General features: G+C 39.6%; 2 protein-coding genes across 2 annotated transcripts in view; both read right to left on the bottom strand.

The window, feature by feature from the left end:
- Positions 1 to 1,932, bottom strand: part of kank3 (KN motif and ankyrin repeat domains 3) — a 51,568-nt gene extending 49,636 nt beyond the window's left edge. The window contains exon 1 of the mRNA XM_086115951.1: positions 1,398 to 1,932. The gene's annotated coding sequence lies outside the window, so the exon portion shown is untranslated. The remainder of the gene's footprint in view (positions 1 to 1,397) is intronic.
- Positions 1,933 to 2,603: 671 nt separating this feature from the next.
- LOC147202153 (dipeptidyl peptidase 9-like) lies at positions 2,604 to 18,117 on the bottom strand. Its single transcript, XM_086114922.1, has 21 exons — positions 17,765 to 18,117; positions 16,206 to 16,296; positions 12,463 to 12,707; positions 11,398 to 11,510; positions 10,606 to 10,779; positions 9,149 to 9,317; positions 8,960 to 9,070; positions 8,718 to 8,846; positions 8,266 to 8,327; positions 8,019 to 8,119; positions 7,719 to 7,896; positions 7,470 to 7,629; positions 7,278 to 7,357; positions 6,384 to 6,554; positions 6,005 to 6,140; positions 5,448 to 5,593; positions 5,147 to 5,293; positions 4,849 to 5,001; positions 4,556 to 4,698; positions 3,250 to 3,361; positions 2,604 to 2,940 (listed from the first exon to the last, which is right to left on the bottom strand). The coding sequence occupies exons 2-21, from the start codon at positions 16,259 to 16,261 to the stop codon at positions 2,848 to 2,850; spliced, it is 2,679 nt and encodes an 892-aa protein (XP_085971048.1). The 5' UTR covers positions 16,262 to 16,296; positions 17,765 to 18,117; the 3' UTR covers positions 2,604 to 2,847.
- Between the last annotated feature and the right edge of the window lie 53 nt (positions 18,118 to 18,170).

Below are 18,170 nucleotides of genomic sequence, written 5' to 3'. Positions count from 1 at the left end.
TTCTAGGTGATACAATACAATACAATACAATACACACTGATTTATATAGCGCTTTCACAACAGCGGCAGCTGTAACAAAGCGCTTAACAAAACAGTTAAAGTAAAATAATAAACACAACACATAACATAAAACACGGACAATCGTGCAGTCCTAACCACTTTTGATGATTGTTACAAGGACGCCAAGCTACGCTGCGGGCACGGGAAAGTTATTGAGCATGACTAAATATGAGCAGAATACAGACTTCACTCTCCATGGATATTTCCCTTTCAGTTTCCTGATGACAGTTCTAATGCTTTCGTTTTCCCCCAAAGTTTTCCAGATGTTTTCTTTTAACTAAAAACATAACTGAAAGATTTAACATCGCTAATTATTGCTATACTTTCGTTTCTCCAGAAACTGTTCCTTTTACTGACATTTTCGGATAACGTAATTGTTGCATAACTTTTGTTTCTGTAAGTTGAGGGGTTCGTTGTTTTTCAGTGGATGGCTCTTCTTTACGAATGACAGATGGAGAGATGGAATCCTTTAATGCAGTTTATTAAAAAGGAGAAAGAAAAAAACGTCTGCACCTCCGAACGGATGAATGAGACCACCACCCCCTTTGTGTCACGAAAACACTTCCTGCTTCTCTTTAGCCAATCAGACGCAAGCAACATAAGAATGTTTCAACAATTATTAAAGAGAATATAATTTAGATGACTATAACATAAAAGAATATAATGCTCAAATATAAAATGAAAATAATTAATAATTTAACATAAGCTTGCATTTCAAACAAGCTGGAACGGAACGTAGGTGTGAAACCGCAGGCCAGCTAAAAGGTGCATGTACTGCGTTGTCTGGTCTTTGTCTGCAAAGGTGTTAACATTATTTTCCGTCGCTAAGGAAGTCGAGGCCAAACCATGAGGTTCAAGTTAAGGTCACATCATAAGGTTCAGATTGAGGTCACACTACTGTTAAAGTGTAGCTGTCCGTAATGTTTCGTTCAAATAATAATGCAAATAGCAAAATAATGGCTTCACCATCCAGTTTCGCGCAGTGGAACAATCCACTTTACGAATCAGTAGACGCAGGCGTGCTGGAGCCTATCTTAGCTGTCATCCGGCAGTAGGCGGCGTACTCCTGAACTGGTTGCCAGCCATTGAAATGTGCACACAGCAGTACATGTATTTATGTTACCTTTTTTTAAAGAGGAAGCCGAGTTTCCCGTAGTTTTAGAACAACCGCCACTTGTAAAGATTATGCTCATGACGACGGAAACAAGTGTGAAAGGACCGTCGTTCAACTTGACTCTTGATTTATAAAATTCATCACTTGCACACTCATGCCATGATGAGCAACAGCCATAATGACACAAAAGTTGATAGTTTGTGAAAAAGAATTTCCTGCCTACCTTAGTTGGGGACCAGACGCGGAGGTATCCGACGCACGTTTGCAGCCTTGTTAATTATCGTAGCTCACGCGTACCGTTTTAAAATGCTTCTCTTGACGCTCCAGATTCCCATTTTTTGCCAGTGCCATCGGTGAAAGGCAGATGAAACAACTAAAACATATAGCGCAACAGGTCTGATCGCAAGGTGCAATTGCAGACTACTGAGCGCTATCAACTTCCGGTAACGCAGGTCCTCACCACCGTAGGTTAAAAGTGACCTACTTGATTTTTATTCTTTAAATACATTTCGAGAAAGTGACACTGATAGGATGATTAGGGGGCAGTGTGCATTAACACAAAAAGTATATTACTAACACACACAGAGATACACAAATGTTTGTTTTTTTGCTCTACAACCCTCGCGAATGACTTGGGACCAGTCCGAGAGCTCCCGGTCGATCGCAATCGACGTAATGGGCACCCTGATTTCCAGCATGAGACAAAGCTCCTCCTAGTTAATTATGTTTGGTGAAAGGCACAAATTTGCGTTCCCCCCCCCAGTCCCAAAATAATAAACAGTAGTTGTAATAACTGAATACAAATGTGACACGTTCATATGAACATCCTGTATGAGCATAGTTTAAACCAGGGGTGTCAAACTCAGGTCCTGGAGTGCCGCTGTCCTGCATGTTTTCCAACATTGAACCTGTTCATTTGAATCAGGTGTGTTGCAACAGGGAGACTTGGAAAACATGCAGGACAGCGGCCCCCCAGGACCCGAGTTTGACACCCCTGGTTTAAAAAAATACAAACTATAAACACAATATTTTAAACCGTGACATTATCAGTACTGGGTCCATGTTTCCCCCTCCTTGTTTTGAAGCTTAAAACAATACCACACATCCTTTCCTCAGATGTTTTTATTTTTTTAAAGTCTGACAAAATAGCACTATGCTTGGACCATCTTACTGACAACTAACAAATCTATTTTATTTGGAAAACATCCTAAATGTTGAAAAAAAAATTTTTTTAAAGATCTACCCCCCCCCCCCCCCGCCCCCCCAAATAATGCTATGGTACTTGGCAGGTGTCTTCAATCTTGTTCCTCGTGGGCTGCGATTCAAATGATCAGATAATCAGCACGGTCTGCACAAGCTAGATTTGAACCAGATGTGCTATAGCAGGGAGAGATGGAAAAACTCCAGGAAAGCTTGCAGACCGCCGGGCCAGAGGCATGCACCTGTGCTCAGTTTAATTTTAAGAGTAAAATGAAGAATGAAAATACTCTCTGGTGGACCTCTAGTATATGTGACATTGTTTACTACAACTCAAGTTGACCGTTGAAAAATGTGAATATAAAAACAACGCCATACATCAAGACTTTTCTGGGCATAAAAACACAAAAGATGCGGAGCAGCTCCCCCTGCTGAGGCAGAGTAATTAATTTGTGTGTAAAAAAAAAAAAAGGTTATCAGAGGTTCTCCTGGAGGAAGTGCAACAGCGTGATTTCATAATGTTCTCCAGACTCTGGTCCCTTGATGCTGTGCCGTTCGTTGGGATAAACCTAAAGACATTTTAAACAGAGAACATAAAAAAGTGAACAAATGTCATTTTGAGGGAAGCTGGATTTACAACGGTCTCAACTAAATAACACTTGTATTGCAAAAATGGTGAGCAAAACGTTAAAAGTTTTTACTGATTCATTTGAGTTAGTTCCTTTGTTCGGTTAGTAGGGAATAATCAAATACTTTTGCCCACTTTCCAAAACAGTGTTGGGTTGAAGCACGGTATTAGATGAGTGGAGAACTGGTTCATTGATTGTGACTCCCAATGGCAAACTAAAACAAGATGTCATGTGAGCAAATGCTCCCACCTGAAGGCTGTACGGTTTCCCTGCCCGGATGAGTTGGGATACCAGAAAGTTTGTGTGGAAAAAGTGAACATTCTCGTCAAGAAATCCATGCAGGATCAGCAGTCTGTTTGGTCTGTGGGGGTGGAACAGCAAGATTCAGCATTTGGTGCTCAACATAAATGGCCTTAACGTACACCCTAATGGATTTGTTCGAAACAAGCAGTCTGGAGAAGGTACTCTTCAAGGGTACTTTTCGTCACCAATGTGGGGTTGTGATGTGAATTACGTCTCTTTTTCGAGAACCGGATCTTTTGACTGTGCTCACTTTCAGCTCCCAAACGGCTACTAAGATTGTTGTTACTTAAATTAATTGGTTTGCAAAAGTGATTAAAAAAATTATGTGAACAAATGTGCATCAGTAGCAACATCACAGACACTTGGCACCATTATTATATGAACTTTTTTTTCCTTTCCAGACTCTGCCTCTGTATTGGCAATCAAGTTTAAATGTGTCCAGAATGTCTGTTCCTTTATCGTCTCTCTCCTGCCTCTGTGTGCTGGAACTGCTGCCCCTCGCAGTCACAGATGCCGCCACACATAGATTCGTCAATGTACATACACAAAAAAAATCATGGCACAAAATTGAGCATCAGCCAAAGAAAGTCTGACAATGATACATTTTTCACTCTTCTTCTCCTTTCAGCTTGTCCCTTTTCAGGGGTTGCCACAGTGAGTCATTAATTTCCATCTTTCCCTGTTCTCTGCATCCTCTACTCTGACTCCAACTACCTGCATGTCTTCCCTCACGGCATCCATGAATCTCCTCTTTGGCCTTTCTGTCTCCTACCTGGTAGCTCCATCTCTAACATTCTCCTACCCATGTATCCACCGTCCCTCCTCTGTGCATGTCCAAACCATCTCAGTCTGGCCTCTCTAACTTTTTCTCCAAACTTTCCTGTCTGAGTTGTCCCTCTGATGACCTCATTTCTGATCCTGTCCATCCTTGTCGCTCCTAAGGAGAAACTCAGCATCTTTAACTCAGCCACCTCTAACTCTGCCTCCTGTCTTTTGCCAATTGCTAGTGTCTCTAGACTGTACATCATGGTCATGGTCATACAATGATACATTTTTCATTACAAAGTTTAAATAAGAAATCGACATGACAGCGCATCAAGCAGGTTAAAGCAGAAGGTACTCTTCTGTGACATAATGTCATGTTTGAAACATCTGTGGAGCATTCAACTTTCTGATGGTTTCTACTGTGTATTAATATACTAACATAGCCATGAGAACTACAAGCGATATATTTGGAAATGAATGCGCTTACTCATTAGGGAACTTGTTGACGTGAAGTGCAACTGAGCAAGCCTCGTAACCCTTTGGATTGTTTTCAGGAGTATCCAAATACCGCTCTGTGTATCCAGTGTCATAAGCCATCCACAATGTCACTGGAGCCCCTGCGATGGCAACCTAAACACACCATTAATAAGTCTTCTGTTCATTCACTCAAGTCAAGAGTCAAGAGTCTGATGTCAGGAGAAAAAGTGTTTTTATACCATTAAGTTCTCATTGCACATGTATTTCTCAATAGCATTAACAGTGAATGGCTATTTTGCTTACCTTGAAGATGTCAGGTCTGTGAATGAGGCCCATGAGAGAGAGAAAGCCTCCGTAGGACCAGCCGTGGATGGCAACGCGATTTAAGTCCACAAACTTGTACTTGTCCGCTATATAGTGCAAACCCTCCACCTGGTCTTCAATCTCCACCTGACCCTGATGAAGGAAGACGAGGGCATAGAATGGACCAACGGTTACCGTTATGCAATACATTTGGTCTAAAGAGTAAAGAATACGAGAGTGTATCAGTCATGACTTTAACTGACGTGCTTCCCTCTCATATGAATTCAAAGGTAAATACCACTTTGTCCTTCACAGCTCCTTCAAACTTAAGTCCACGCTGACAGGAACCCCGTCCATCAACGATGATCACAACGTAACCTAGAGAGGCCAACCTGCTCATCAGATGGTATTTTAAGCCTTTATACGAGTTATTTACCAACTGGACCTGAAAAAAAGTAATGTGTTACAATTCAGGTCCTACATTAAAACAAAACAATATGAAGAGCATTGAAGTCCGTTGAATACAGAAAAAAAAATGATGAATGCGATAAAAGGAGGTTTGTGTTTAACTGTTTCCAGGTAGAAAGAAGAGCTCAAACCTGTGGACCACCATAGACAAAGACAACGGTGGGATATTTCCTCCCTGGGAGCAAAGTGTGTGGCTTGTACAAGAGACCATAAAGCTGAAAGCCAGACTTCCCCAAGAAGCTAAAAATCTCAGGATGACTGTAATTAGGTGGGTAACCTGAAAGTAAAAGCAGGGGAATCGTAGTGTCAAAAAGTTTGAATCGAACATGAAAATTGTGTGAAAAGATAAAACAGACATGCAATTTCCCTTGTATATTTACAATTTTCCTTATTTCTGAATTCACCCATTTGCTGATATATTTCCTTTTAATCTTGTTATTTATTGAAAAAAAATCCCATATTGTTTGTCTGTGTGCTCAGGTCAAAGCTTTGTCTAATGTAAAGGAATTGCTTTCATCATTTAGCCAAACCATAGCTCTGTCTAATAGAAAAATGGTGCTTTGCTGGCACCACCATCTTATGGCATTTAGAGGTGGCATTAAATACTGGTACATTTTTGCTATTTGCGGCAGGGCTCGGTCCCTATAACGCTGCACTTCCGATTTCAAAGAAACAAGTCGTTCAGTACCTGCAGTCTCCATCAGACTTGCCCAGAATTCCGGCTCTTTGTGCAGCAGGTTGCCGTCTGACCTGTTCAGCTTGTAGACGTGCACGCAAGGTGTACTGGTCAGGCTGCTGTGGTCGGTCACAAACATGTCAAATGTCTGTGCGATTGGACAAATGAGGGGGAGTTTCAACACATTTGAGCGCTCTTGACCCATAATACCACATTGGTCAACCCTAACTTTGTGTCTATAAACTGTGTTTTGTGTGAATGGGGTTTAGCAGTGCTTGATAGTTTTTTTTTTCAATTTGTTATGTTGTCTGTACATAAAACTGGCATTATCACGGAAAATCATCCCTTCCAGATAGGCTTTTGTGTGTTTTGGTCTGTTGTGTATACGTACGGGGCTCACAGAGCAGCTATGCGAGAAACCGGGCTTAGTGAGTTGCACAATTTCTCCCGGTGACTCATAGCTCACGACATACAAATGGTGCTCCAGGGGTGAGTCTTTGGTACCCTGAAAGTATACCAGCTTTTCGGTCTCGTCAACCCAAATCTGAAGGCTGGACAACCGCTGCATCAAACACAACGGGGCATAGCACAGAAAAAGAGGGGAAAACATCAGAATCATTTTTGTGTTTGTTCATATAATACATTATTGAGCAAGTTTCTGTAACGTATGTGAGACTGTGTAACTAAAAGGCAAGGCAAAATTATTTACCGGTATATAGCTCATGTAAGCGTACATTCTATAGCTTTACATATTTAATCTAAATTAATACTTTGTAGAGGTAATTTAAATTTATCTTAATGTAGTATAATAACAGTATTCCCACACCAACAATTGACCATGCAGTATATGAAGACACAAAATAAGACGCATGCAAATTTTCCACGAATGAAAACAGCTGCCAGGTAACATTTCACAATTTGTTGAAATACCACAAGAATCAAGAATTACAGCACACCTTTCACCCTCTTTAACAAGACCTTTTACATTCGGCCTATCCTGTCTCAGGCAAATGAGCCACTGCTGATTTGTGTTCATGACCGCACTTCACTTTCTTTAGCTTTCATCTTGTCCACGTTAGGGTCACATGTGAGCTGTAGCCCCAGCTGACTTTGGGCAACAAGTGAGGTGCACCCTGGACTGGTCACCAGTTAATCGCAGTGTAAATAGAGGCACACTCACATCCAGGAGCAATGTATTCCCCCAAAGTTGACTAATATGCACAGCATAGTTTATTACACTGCTTGTAAAATATTTTGCTCACATATGCATACGTAAAGACACAACCTTTGATCCGTGATTGGCCAACACCTCCCACTCTCCACTCGTCAATGCCACCTCCTCCTTGATTGGACATTTGAAATGATCTAGTAAAAGTAGAGAACAGCAACAGAGAAATTCTTACGATAAGTCAGTTAACATAGAAAATCATGTAACATTTGAGAATTGGATCTATATTTAGATTTACCACAACGATACCTTCAGAGTGTGTGTAGCCTCCGGTCCAGCTGTAACTACCACGATCTAACAGCGTGGTGACCTTGTATAGGTGGCAGAAACCTGTTTTGGACTCGTTTACAGTAATAAATGTGATCTCGTCGTCACTGCTTTGACTGAATGGGTAGAAGATATCATGGACCTACAAAAAAAAAAAAAAAAAAATTGCAGCTTTCTCTTATGTCACTATTACGTGTGTGATGCAGCTCCACGTATTCCAAATAAGCATACATTTATCCATATGTCGCTGCTCTGTTGGTAAATGATGAGTGGATGAGCCGTGTCCCCAACAGCCTCCAGGCTCTCCAGTCTGGTGGTGTTATTCTGGTCCACAGGAATGAAGAGCGACAAAGGCAACAGAACTAATTGGAGACGCTGCTGCCGTCGGTTCATCAATGTTACCCATGCACTGACAAAGTAGAGTGACCAAGAGGCATCATATCAACTTCAGCAAAGTAAGTATTCATTTTTGTAGAGCAACAATCACGGTAATACAGTTTTTTCTCTCCACCTTTCTGTAAGGGAACTTACTATCGACCATCTTTAGTCCATCCAGCTCGGGTGATGTATTCAGCATTGGGGAACAAGGTCGTAAAGGGCACAAGCAACTCTTTCAGCTGTGTGCTGACAATCTAGCGAGAAAATATTGTTCATTTTTATTACCAGTGTTGTATTGACTGGACAGCATCTATTTTAATGGGAAGCAATTTAAATTGGATGACCAAAAAATCCACTCCTTTAAAAAAAAAAAAAAAAAAAAAAAAAAAGAAGAACTCACATCGCCAAGACTGTCTATCTTGATTTCAGCTAATTTCAGGGTAATAATCGGATTCTTGCTGCCTGGAAATAAGCACATTAGATACAAGCACAATATATACGAGCAATACAGAGTCCAAACACATATTAATGAAGTTTTAAGAATCAACACTGACAAAAAAGAAACTTATTGAGCAATGATGTTAAAATTAAGACAACTGCAGGTGTTCCGAATGCATTCAATGCACAAAAATGATAGCCGAACAGTGATTGCCCCCTCTTGTGGAGAAAGGTGTGAACTGCACCTTCATGAACCTGATGGTAAATCGTGTAAGATCTTTCTTAGACTTAAACAGTGCTGGACACATGAATAATAAATAGCCCAGTGGATTAAAACAACCAAGAGAGAGTAAAAATAAAGAAACAAAAATATTTGCTAACCATAAACAGTAAGCCTTTTCTGGAAAAAAGTACCTGCGCGTGGATATCTGTACACATCAGTGCTACATTCTTCCAGAGCTGGAGATGGGACGTGAATGATGTCAACCTCCGACTCATCCACTTCCTCATACAAAATCGTCAGTGTTTTTCCACCATCTGATTCTGAGACGCCAATAAAAGCACGGGGGGGTAGACATGGAACACACATTACGGTACATTGCAAGAGATTAACAAAGACATGTCTTGCAAACTATGACATTTTGTACATTGCTCACCATTTTGTGCAGCTGGACACCACCAATATCCAGTGAAACGATCAAATTCTTCTTGAATGACAAAAGAGGCTACACCAGCGGTTTTGGCATCCTCGTTTGGTTTATCAATGCCTGAAATGACATTACAAAGGCCATAATTGCACCACTGAAGCAATGCAATCTTATGCTATTATAAAGCTCCTTTCTGACCTTTATGGCAGAAGGTGAGCCGCTTCTCTTCACTCGTCTTGATGCTGGTCAGCCAAATGTCATTTTTATGGACAAAGCTGATGAAGTTTGGGTCGGCAGGGCAGATTTTGGCATCCATGCGTGCGCCTGAACATTGGCTCTTAATCTCACAAGGGTCCAGTGGACCTTGCTGCATGCAAACAGAGCAACAACTGAACTTAAACTGAATATGTACACTTGTTACATGCAGTAACCTACAAAATCCTTTTGGATGCATAAATTGCTAACAAATATTACCATAAATCCAATGGACAGTATGTATAAAGATGTCTTTACTGCTATTAATAAATACAGTAAAGACGTAGTTGTTTTGAGTGGCACAGGGAAGTCACCTTCTTTTGTCTATGTTGATACCTGAAACATATTTGCCAAAGCTCAAAAGAATTAGCCCTGAGTACCGGTAAATATTTAGTCAAGTTTCCAGGTGCAAAGTGAGGGACAACACCAAACACAAATACAGAATAAAATTGTTTGTTTGATTCGAAGCAGAACTGCTAACATTTTTTTGCCCACACTCATATTGGTCTACATCAGGGGTTTGCAATCTTGAATACTCAAATTCATCAGGAGCTACAAAACTATTTTGATTTCAAAAGTGACAGAAACACATGTGTAAAAAATGTAAAAAAAATAAATAAAAAAGATTGAACGGTGTAAATTGAAACTGTAACATTTATTTTGTGAATGCAAACACATTGTTTTTCTTCTTTCTACCCACAATCTTGCTGCTGTAGACTGTAAATTTCCCCCGTGTGGGACAAATAAATATCTTATCTGATCTTATCTTTAAAAAAATGCATGTTGCATTAATGAAATCAATGAGCTGCTACAAAAAACATGGAATTTATATTTCTGTTTGTAACAAGAATATTCCAAACTCAGAAAAAAAGACGTTTGGTTGAGGCTTACTTTCAAATTAAAGAACCAATGTCCATTTGAGTGCACCCTGTATTCATAAAATGAAAGCCAAACTTATGTGATCCAAAGGGAGCCAACCAAAAATGGCGTCTGTGTCTGTCTTCCGTCACCATTATATCAACTGTACTTTCAGTTGTGTGCAAAGGTGTCAACCTGATTCGAACATGCGCTTGCCAACTAACCTTACCCATCAGAAATCAACGGTCAACTGTTTGCTTTCAATACCTTTTTTTCTTGGATTTGTTCATGATGTAACCTACCGGCAGGCAACTTGGTGCCAGGCATTGTGCATTGGCGGCTGCGACACATATTTTGAGCGACCAAATAAATAATAAATCAATAAAACGGTTTTGGTTTAATATCACAAGAACACCATTGTTGTCAAATTAAGACGTACATTCGTAACAGGAAGCCACAACACGAAGATCGAAGAGCCGTATCCGGATTGCCAACCCCTAGTCTACATGGTGTTGAAAGCATGTTACGATTTTGGAACTCACCGTGAAATTATTATCTGAACCGTCTACGCAGTAGTACAGACTGCTGTTGGCCTGGAACAAAAAAAGTCCCGTAGATCGGTGGTAGTCATAGGATGTGATGCCCGACACCCCTAAGCGCTTCCTCTCTCGCAGCAGCTCCTCCTCTCTTGAGAAAATGTTGGGGTGAGGGCTGGCCTGAGATGATGGGAGACACGACACACTCATCAACATGATGGCCAAGAAAGAAACTGTTTGTTTTGGCACATAAAACAACAAAAGGAAACATTGCCACAATATATTCAGAGTGGCATGAATTCACAATTGATTCCAATAAAATAGCTCGATGTCTTAATTGCACAGGTGAGTACAATATACTGTATCCTCCTAAAAATGTTGGGTTAAAAGCAACCTGAAAAGGATAACATGGTGAACCCTGAGCTTGGTCCAAAAGGGAGCGAGCGCCTTCACAGGATCATGAGCAGTGAGTGATTCAAATCAAGTACCGGTAAATAACTCAAAAATATTCCATCCTTGATTTTAGGAATTAAGAACATTTAAAAATACAATTTTTTTTCCAGCTGATTGCGATCAGCCAAAAATCACGGGATCGCCCCTGATTTCTGATCAGGACACCAGTTGGTACATAGAACAAAAGAGTAGAAAAGAAAAGCCAAACAGCTGGTGTTGATGAAATGACCAGCTATCCCAAATATTGTGTTCATACCGTGCATCTTCAAAATAATTCATTATTCTACGATGACTACTGAGGTAATTACTACTATATTAAGGGTATCGAAAGAAAAACACGCAAACCTGAAAGTGATCCAGCAGAGGTTTCCATGACAGAATAAGAAGGACATCTTTGTGTACCTTCTTGGGAATGTCAGAGTACAGTAAGGCGTTATCCCTTTTGCGGTAAGGCGTACCTGTGAGACGAAGGAACAAAGCAAGTTTATAATCTTGCCACCGGATGTGCTGGTGAGCCCAATGGCTCGGACATAGCACCTAAACTACCAAAGTTTGGCCCGTGAGCCATTTGGAGCCCATCATACATTTCTTAACACCCCGCGGCATATACTAAAAAAAATGGGGGCAGTGTGAAAAGTACGGGCGTTGAAAAAGTGTACGGTTTACAAGATATCATCCTACATACATACATACAACATCCCTGACAACTACTAACTAATATATATTTGTTTTATATAGTTTTTACAGATATACAAAGACGCATTTCAAACTTAAAACAGTAAAAACATTTCTCTTCATAATGCCCTGTTCGATAAAGATAATTCCGTTTCAGAGGCAAAAATGGTTTGCTTCCTTTTCTGCTCAGTGTCAAGGTTAGATTTGTGAACACATCCTGCAGAAAAAGTCATTTAAAAAATGCATTCACCCACAACAAATTGCTCTTATTTTGGTTCTGAATGTCAAGATGTGATTTGGCCGGGGTGGAACTATTTGAGTGAGATAAAGGGACGAGTGGCACCCAGATTTGTCTTAAAACATTTAACGAAAGCTGTGATGTAGCAGTTTTTCAAACCAACAATATCACATAAAAAAAATAATTGCTTGATGGTTTTAGCACGTTTCATACGAAAAAATGCCAATGTACTGTAGCTCTTACAGATTCTTAAATTTTTCTGTATGTGGCCGTCAGAGCTAGAAAGAATTGGACACCCAACCCTAAACACTCAAACCATTTGCATTTTTCTGTATGTGGCCGTCAGAGCTAGAAAAAATTGGACACCCAACCCTAAACACTCAAATCCATTCACTTTTCAGTTCTTTTTGCAACTTGTCACGTTATCGCCTCTGCCTGAGAAAGAAAAGTTATTTCAACAATCTTTTTGGGCCCAACTTTTCTTTGATCCATCTTACCGAGATAATAGAGCCGATGAGAATGTGTGTTGGGTTCCCCCTTCTGGACAAACAGGAAGTCATATGGCGCCTTGTTGACGAGAAAGCCTATGTTCTTGCGTCCGTCGTGAATGATTTTACGCAGACCAACCCACGTGTGCTTTTGCACCTGAAAGTGGGTTGAAGTCACATCCTCCATCTCCACAACTTCTGTGCTGTCAGAGAGCTCGTCAAACACCGGCATGCCTGCCAGTGCCTCTCTAATGCTGTGGACACACATTCAAATTTCAAGCAGAGATTAAGTGAAAAAGAGAAAATTACGCAGAGATTTGACGCAGACACAAGTAGAACCTCCAAACTCAAATACTTCAGAAGAACATTCTGGGAAATCTCGACCATAGAAAAGTCACCTCACAAAGTACAAACTTGGTTATTATAGTTAGAAAATGATTAAAATTAAAATGAACACATTCCATTAATGAAATAAAATAAAAACTAAAATAAAAAACTAATTGAAAACACGTTACATTTATAAAACTATGCCCTTCATCTTTGTCAATAAATATCACACATGTACTTTCGGATTTCATTTTAAATGTATTTAAGTACAGTATTGCTGTTGTACGTCCGCAGAGAAGAAGGGAGGTCAGACAGTCATTTGAGAATTGTAGATTAAGATTAAGATATCCTTTATTTGTCCCACACTGGGGAAATTTACAAATTTAAATTTGGAGTTTACCTTTACTTAACCTTTGAAAACAAACAAAGCATTTTTGAAAAAATAAAAACTAATAAAACTAATTTAAAAAACAAATTAAAGGTAACTGAAATGAAACAACAAAAGTCAAAACCAGGCGGCTTAGTGGTCTACTGGTTAGCACGTCCGCCTCGCAGAGCAGAGGTGCAGGGTTTAATTCCGGCTCCGGCCTTCCTGTGTGAAGTTTGCATGTTCTCCCCATGCCTGCGTGGGTTTTCTCTGGAGACTCCGGTTTCCTCCCGCATTCCAAAAACATGCATGGGAGGTTGATGGAACACTCTAAATTGTCCCTAGGTGTGAGTGGGAATGGTTGTTTGTCTATGTGTGATTGTGTACACTGTGATTGACGGGCAACCGGTTCAGGGTATTCCACGCCTACCGCCCCAAGACAGCTGCGATAGGCTCCGGCATGCCTGCGACCCTTTTGAGGATAAGCGGATAAGATAATAGATGGATGAAAAAACAAAAAAAAACATCATTGAATAATTCAAGACGATTATATCTGTGGTTCAACAGTTCTGCGAGATGTCAGCAAATCTCTTGGAACTTTAGCTCGGTGGGCATTACTAGGATCTTTTTCTTAGGCTTTTTGTAATGCCACAGGCCCAACACAAAAAGGGTAATACTGACGTCAAAAGGAACAGTACAAAGGAAAGAGTCTGGCTGCTCATTAACAGTCCATACCTATTAAGTAAACAGAAAGCAAATGATGTGTTAACTCGTGTATTAATTCCAGCAATACCTGTAAATTGTCAATTTGTGATTTTGTGACATTTTACTGTTCTTTCTCTATTATTTCTCTGTTAGCTATCATTAAAGTGTGAGTCATTTATTTTTGTTTTAATTAGTGCTGGGCCATATGGAAAAAAATCTTCCCGGCCATTTTATATCGCGATAACATTAAACCATGATACATTGTCAGCTATTCTCTAAAAATAAAATACTAAATACTACACAGAAGTGATGGGAAAATGACCCTTGAATTTTGCTTCATGAACCAGTTGTTGTATTATTGACTCCTCGAGATGGCACTGTTGGTTTAAATAAAGAAGTTTAAGAAATAGTGAGTCAGTGTACTTTCAGCCCAATGTTCAACAGAGAGTGCCATCTAAAGGAGTCAAAAAATACAACTGGTTCATGAACCAAATTTGAAGCTTCATTTTCATATCAGTACAACACACCATGACCGCTTACCTTTTCTCACTTTATTTTGAAGTGACATTAAACAGACCCGTATCAAATGAGAAATGCATGCAGTGGTTCTGCTGCTGCTATGTAAAATCATCATCATCATCATCATCATCAGATGCAAACAGGTGTGACTCTTCTTTATATGTTTTGTTGAGGTTCAAAATGCAAACTGCTTTGCTTGTGTAGTTTGAAGGTGTACCCAGCATGCCTCGAGAACATTTTAAAAAGTAGTTATTAGAGCTGTCAGTTTCGCGCCTTTTTATTGGCATTAATTTAAATGAATTTTAACGGGATTACTGTAAATTTTTTCTCGCGAGATTAACGCGGCACACGTCACAGAGGATGTTACGTTGCTCTATAAATAAACCAGAAACAAAACAACAAGCACGCTGCATAGGTCCACGCACGTTTGTTTTGCCAGCCACGGCAGCGCGAGACACTGAAAACTGATACTTAAAGAGTTTATGAATGGAAAGTTTACTTTCAAAAAGTTGCCAGATTGTTCCACTGACAAGCCCAAAATTACCTGTATCATACAGGTATACGATGTATGCCACTGACGCGATTGTTACTTGTTTGGAACTATTTTGTGTGGAAGGTTACAGTGTTCCGTGTCCATATAAATAGAGCGGGTGGAGCTTCTCTGTGTTCATCTGACAGTGACGGTGAAGTTCAGCGGTGCAGTGGTAGCGACCTAGCAAAAATAAAACGTCTTCAGTGTTGTCATTGAACCAAGTGTAGTCATCCGAAATGATGTCTACACAAAACCGTAGAGAGACTTCCGCGCAAGGACCAACAGAATCAACATAGCCTGACTGCTGTGTTCAAAGCAAACTTGAGAAAAACGAAGTATGCAACCATGGCTTAAATCCACTATAGGCTGAGTACTAGTTTACCTTAGATGTGCACTTTATAATGTTATATTGCTCTGTTTTGATTCCATAAAAAGAGCTGTAGCTGTTGTGTGACAAAATATTTTTTTCACTGTTGTTGATGGACAGTAATATTGTGTGAGCGATTATGTGTGAATAACTGCTCCAAGTGAAAAATGTTCATGTAAAATTGAAAATCGAATTTATTTCAGTAAATATTTGCATTTTGCACATAGAAAACTGATTCATGATTCCATGTTGATGAGAGCATTAAAATGGGGAAAAATAGGACAAAAAAATATAAAAGGAAATTCAGAAACGATAAAAAATGCATGAGTAATCACAATTAATTTTTTGTGAATTTGAGTTAATTATGACAGTTGTATTTTTAATTAGATTAAATATTTTAATCATTTGACAGGTCTAGTAGTTATTAATAATTACGGGTTTGTTGTTACTTATTCTTTCCCAAAGCAGTAGTATTCATTATTTGCACACACCCACCTCACTATTTCCTAATTTCCAATGACTCTTAAATTTAATTTTGCACCTTAATGTGTTGACTATGATTCACTTCTTCAAATTGTTGTTCAGTGGCAGCTGTGTTGCATAGAATGGCACAGTGAAAGCATTTGTCCGTCAAATCAGGCTGATATCTTATATGCTGCAGTTTGCTGCAGATGACATATGATGATAGGCATGATAGTAGAAGAATGACACGAGTCATCATCATGTCGTCCAGCTCTAGTTTTAATATAGAATGGTTATCTTTGTACTTTAACTAAGATACAATATTTAAAAGCATTAAAATTATTACTTCAAATAGTTCATAATGTCAATAAAGATAACAGGTGATAAAGGTTTTATGATGGTTCAACTTTGAAGGGTTCCACTAATAACAAAGGAAACTAATGTAGGCTGATGAAATGACAAATGTTCCATACATGCCCTGGCTGTCTTCTTTCTTGTCTTCAGTTTTCAGCCTCTTAACAAAGTGCATGAACTGCTCGATGGCCTTGAACCAGATTTGGATCCCTAGAAAAAAAAAAAAAGATGATGAAGGAACACAGGATAGAAAAATAAATAAGGAAAATAAAATCTATTCAAATAAAATATATGTTAAAACCACCAGCATGACAAGAACCTGGTCTTACTGAAACATTACACAGAACATATCTGATCTAATCTAAGCTCACATGCATTCGACAGGTAAACTGTTTCCGTTACTGTGGTGATGGGTCCATTCAGAAAAGATGTCCGCATGCCGCTTCATTGTGACGCCGCTATTCTTCAGCCTAAACTCTGCCTAAAGTCCAGAGCAAGGTGATCTTGCTTTAGAGTCTGACTTCGTGTGACTGCGGTATGACAGCGACACTTCCACGTCTGTGTCAGTACTCTGGCAAATGTAACACACTCACTCCACATTTTACTAAGCCCTGTATACTGCCAACTGTTCAGCACCTTAGGACTGGTCGTATATACAAATTCCAACTAGAGGTCACTCCCATAACAAGCAATTTATGTGTTATCAGATATTCTAAAAACATGATTTAGCATTGTTGTAAGAAATAAATCTTCAATCCTGTTCCAAGAGGGCCGGTGTCTTGGATGTTTTTCATCTCTGCCTGCTGCAGCACAGCAGAAGCCAGATCACGATCCTGAACATTTGAACCACTAAACTGAAACAAGATATTCACAAAGTACGTCAGGATTCAATGAGAGTGAAATCCAGAGGACAAAAAGCAAAATTCGCATGCAGTGCAGTGTTTACGCTGAAGACGGCGCTAGACTGGCGGGGGGGTCCCAAACTAAAGATGACATCAAATATGCAATTTATGTTAATGAAATTGTGAAAAATAACCAGTTTACGAAACAAACAAAAATACGGTTGTCTTCATATTCGGTCAATATCGTAAAACAACATTTATATTTAGAAAGCTTCACCGGAGGACGCTTATAAATGATAGTACCACCATTGTCAAGCGTACTACCGCTACTCGTACCGGTAAGTAGTCCTGTGCAACTTCGCAAGTTTAAGAAAAAGCCAAACTTTATGAACAATCCGCAGTGGCATTAAATTTGGAAACAAGCATTACTCACCTATGCTGCTTATCAGTAATATGTGTAGTTTGAGTAGTTTACATTTTACCAAGAACATTTTGCTGTAAAATAAATGATTAAATGTGAAACGACTTTAACTGATACGTATTAATTTCCTCCTAACCCGTTCATTATACAAAGGCATTGTAGAAGCAACGAATGCCTCACCGTGCGGTTTAACTCCACACCATCCACATCAGTAGTTATCAATGACAACCAATAAAAAACATATTCAAAATTGCCCAAAACATCGGGCAATTGTATCAAGTGCCTATAAATATGCCTGATGGGCCTCTTCACAGCTAGCTACGACATGCTACCTCACGACTCTACCAAAACACAACTTAAAAGAAAGTTGTAAACCCTGAAACACATTTGGGATTTTGGTCGCGCGCGCACTGACCTTGTTTGACTTTATCCTAATCCAAATTGATCTCTGTAACTAACTTCTAAGTGGGCAGGAAGTTCGCTGCAGTGACATGACAGAAAATCGTAGTCGTCACCTGATTCAAAATACCCGGATATGACACAAATCAGCGACAGCTTGATGAGGTTTTATGGAAGACGAGACCGGAAAGAAACACTCGTCGAACCTCTTCACATTGGATGAAAATAATCACCACCATTTTAAGACGTGCATTCATTCCCTTTTGAATGTTCTTTAATACTAGGTTCAGTCATATTGTACTGTATGTAACGGAGTGTGGGCGGGCCTAATAGCAGCTCTTGAACGAGTGTTCTTTAAGCTCTCATGTTCATAAAACGTGCATCAGCGACTGTCATTCGTAATCGCATACAAGGGCATTACA

Source organism: Hippocampus guttulatus, chromosome 7 (assembly GCF_054856545.1).
Source record: "Hippocampus guttulatus isolate MCC_2025c chromosome 7, RoL_Hgut_1.0, whole genome shotgun sequence".
Taxonomy (NCBI): domain Eukaryota; kingdom Metazoa; phylum Chordata; class Actinopteri; order Syngnathiformes; family Syngnathidae; genus Hippocampus; species Hippocampus guttulatus.
The sequence above is the reverse complement of the archived record's forward strand: the minus strand, read 5'-3'. Positions and strand labels throughout refer to the sequence as shown.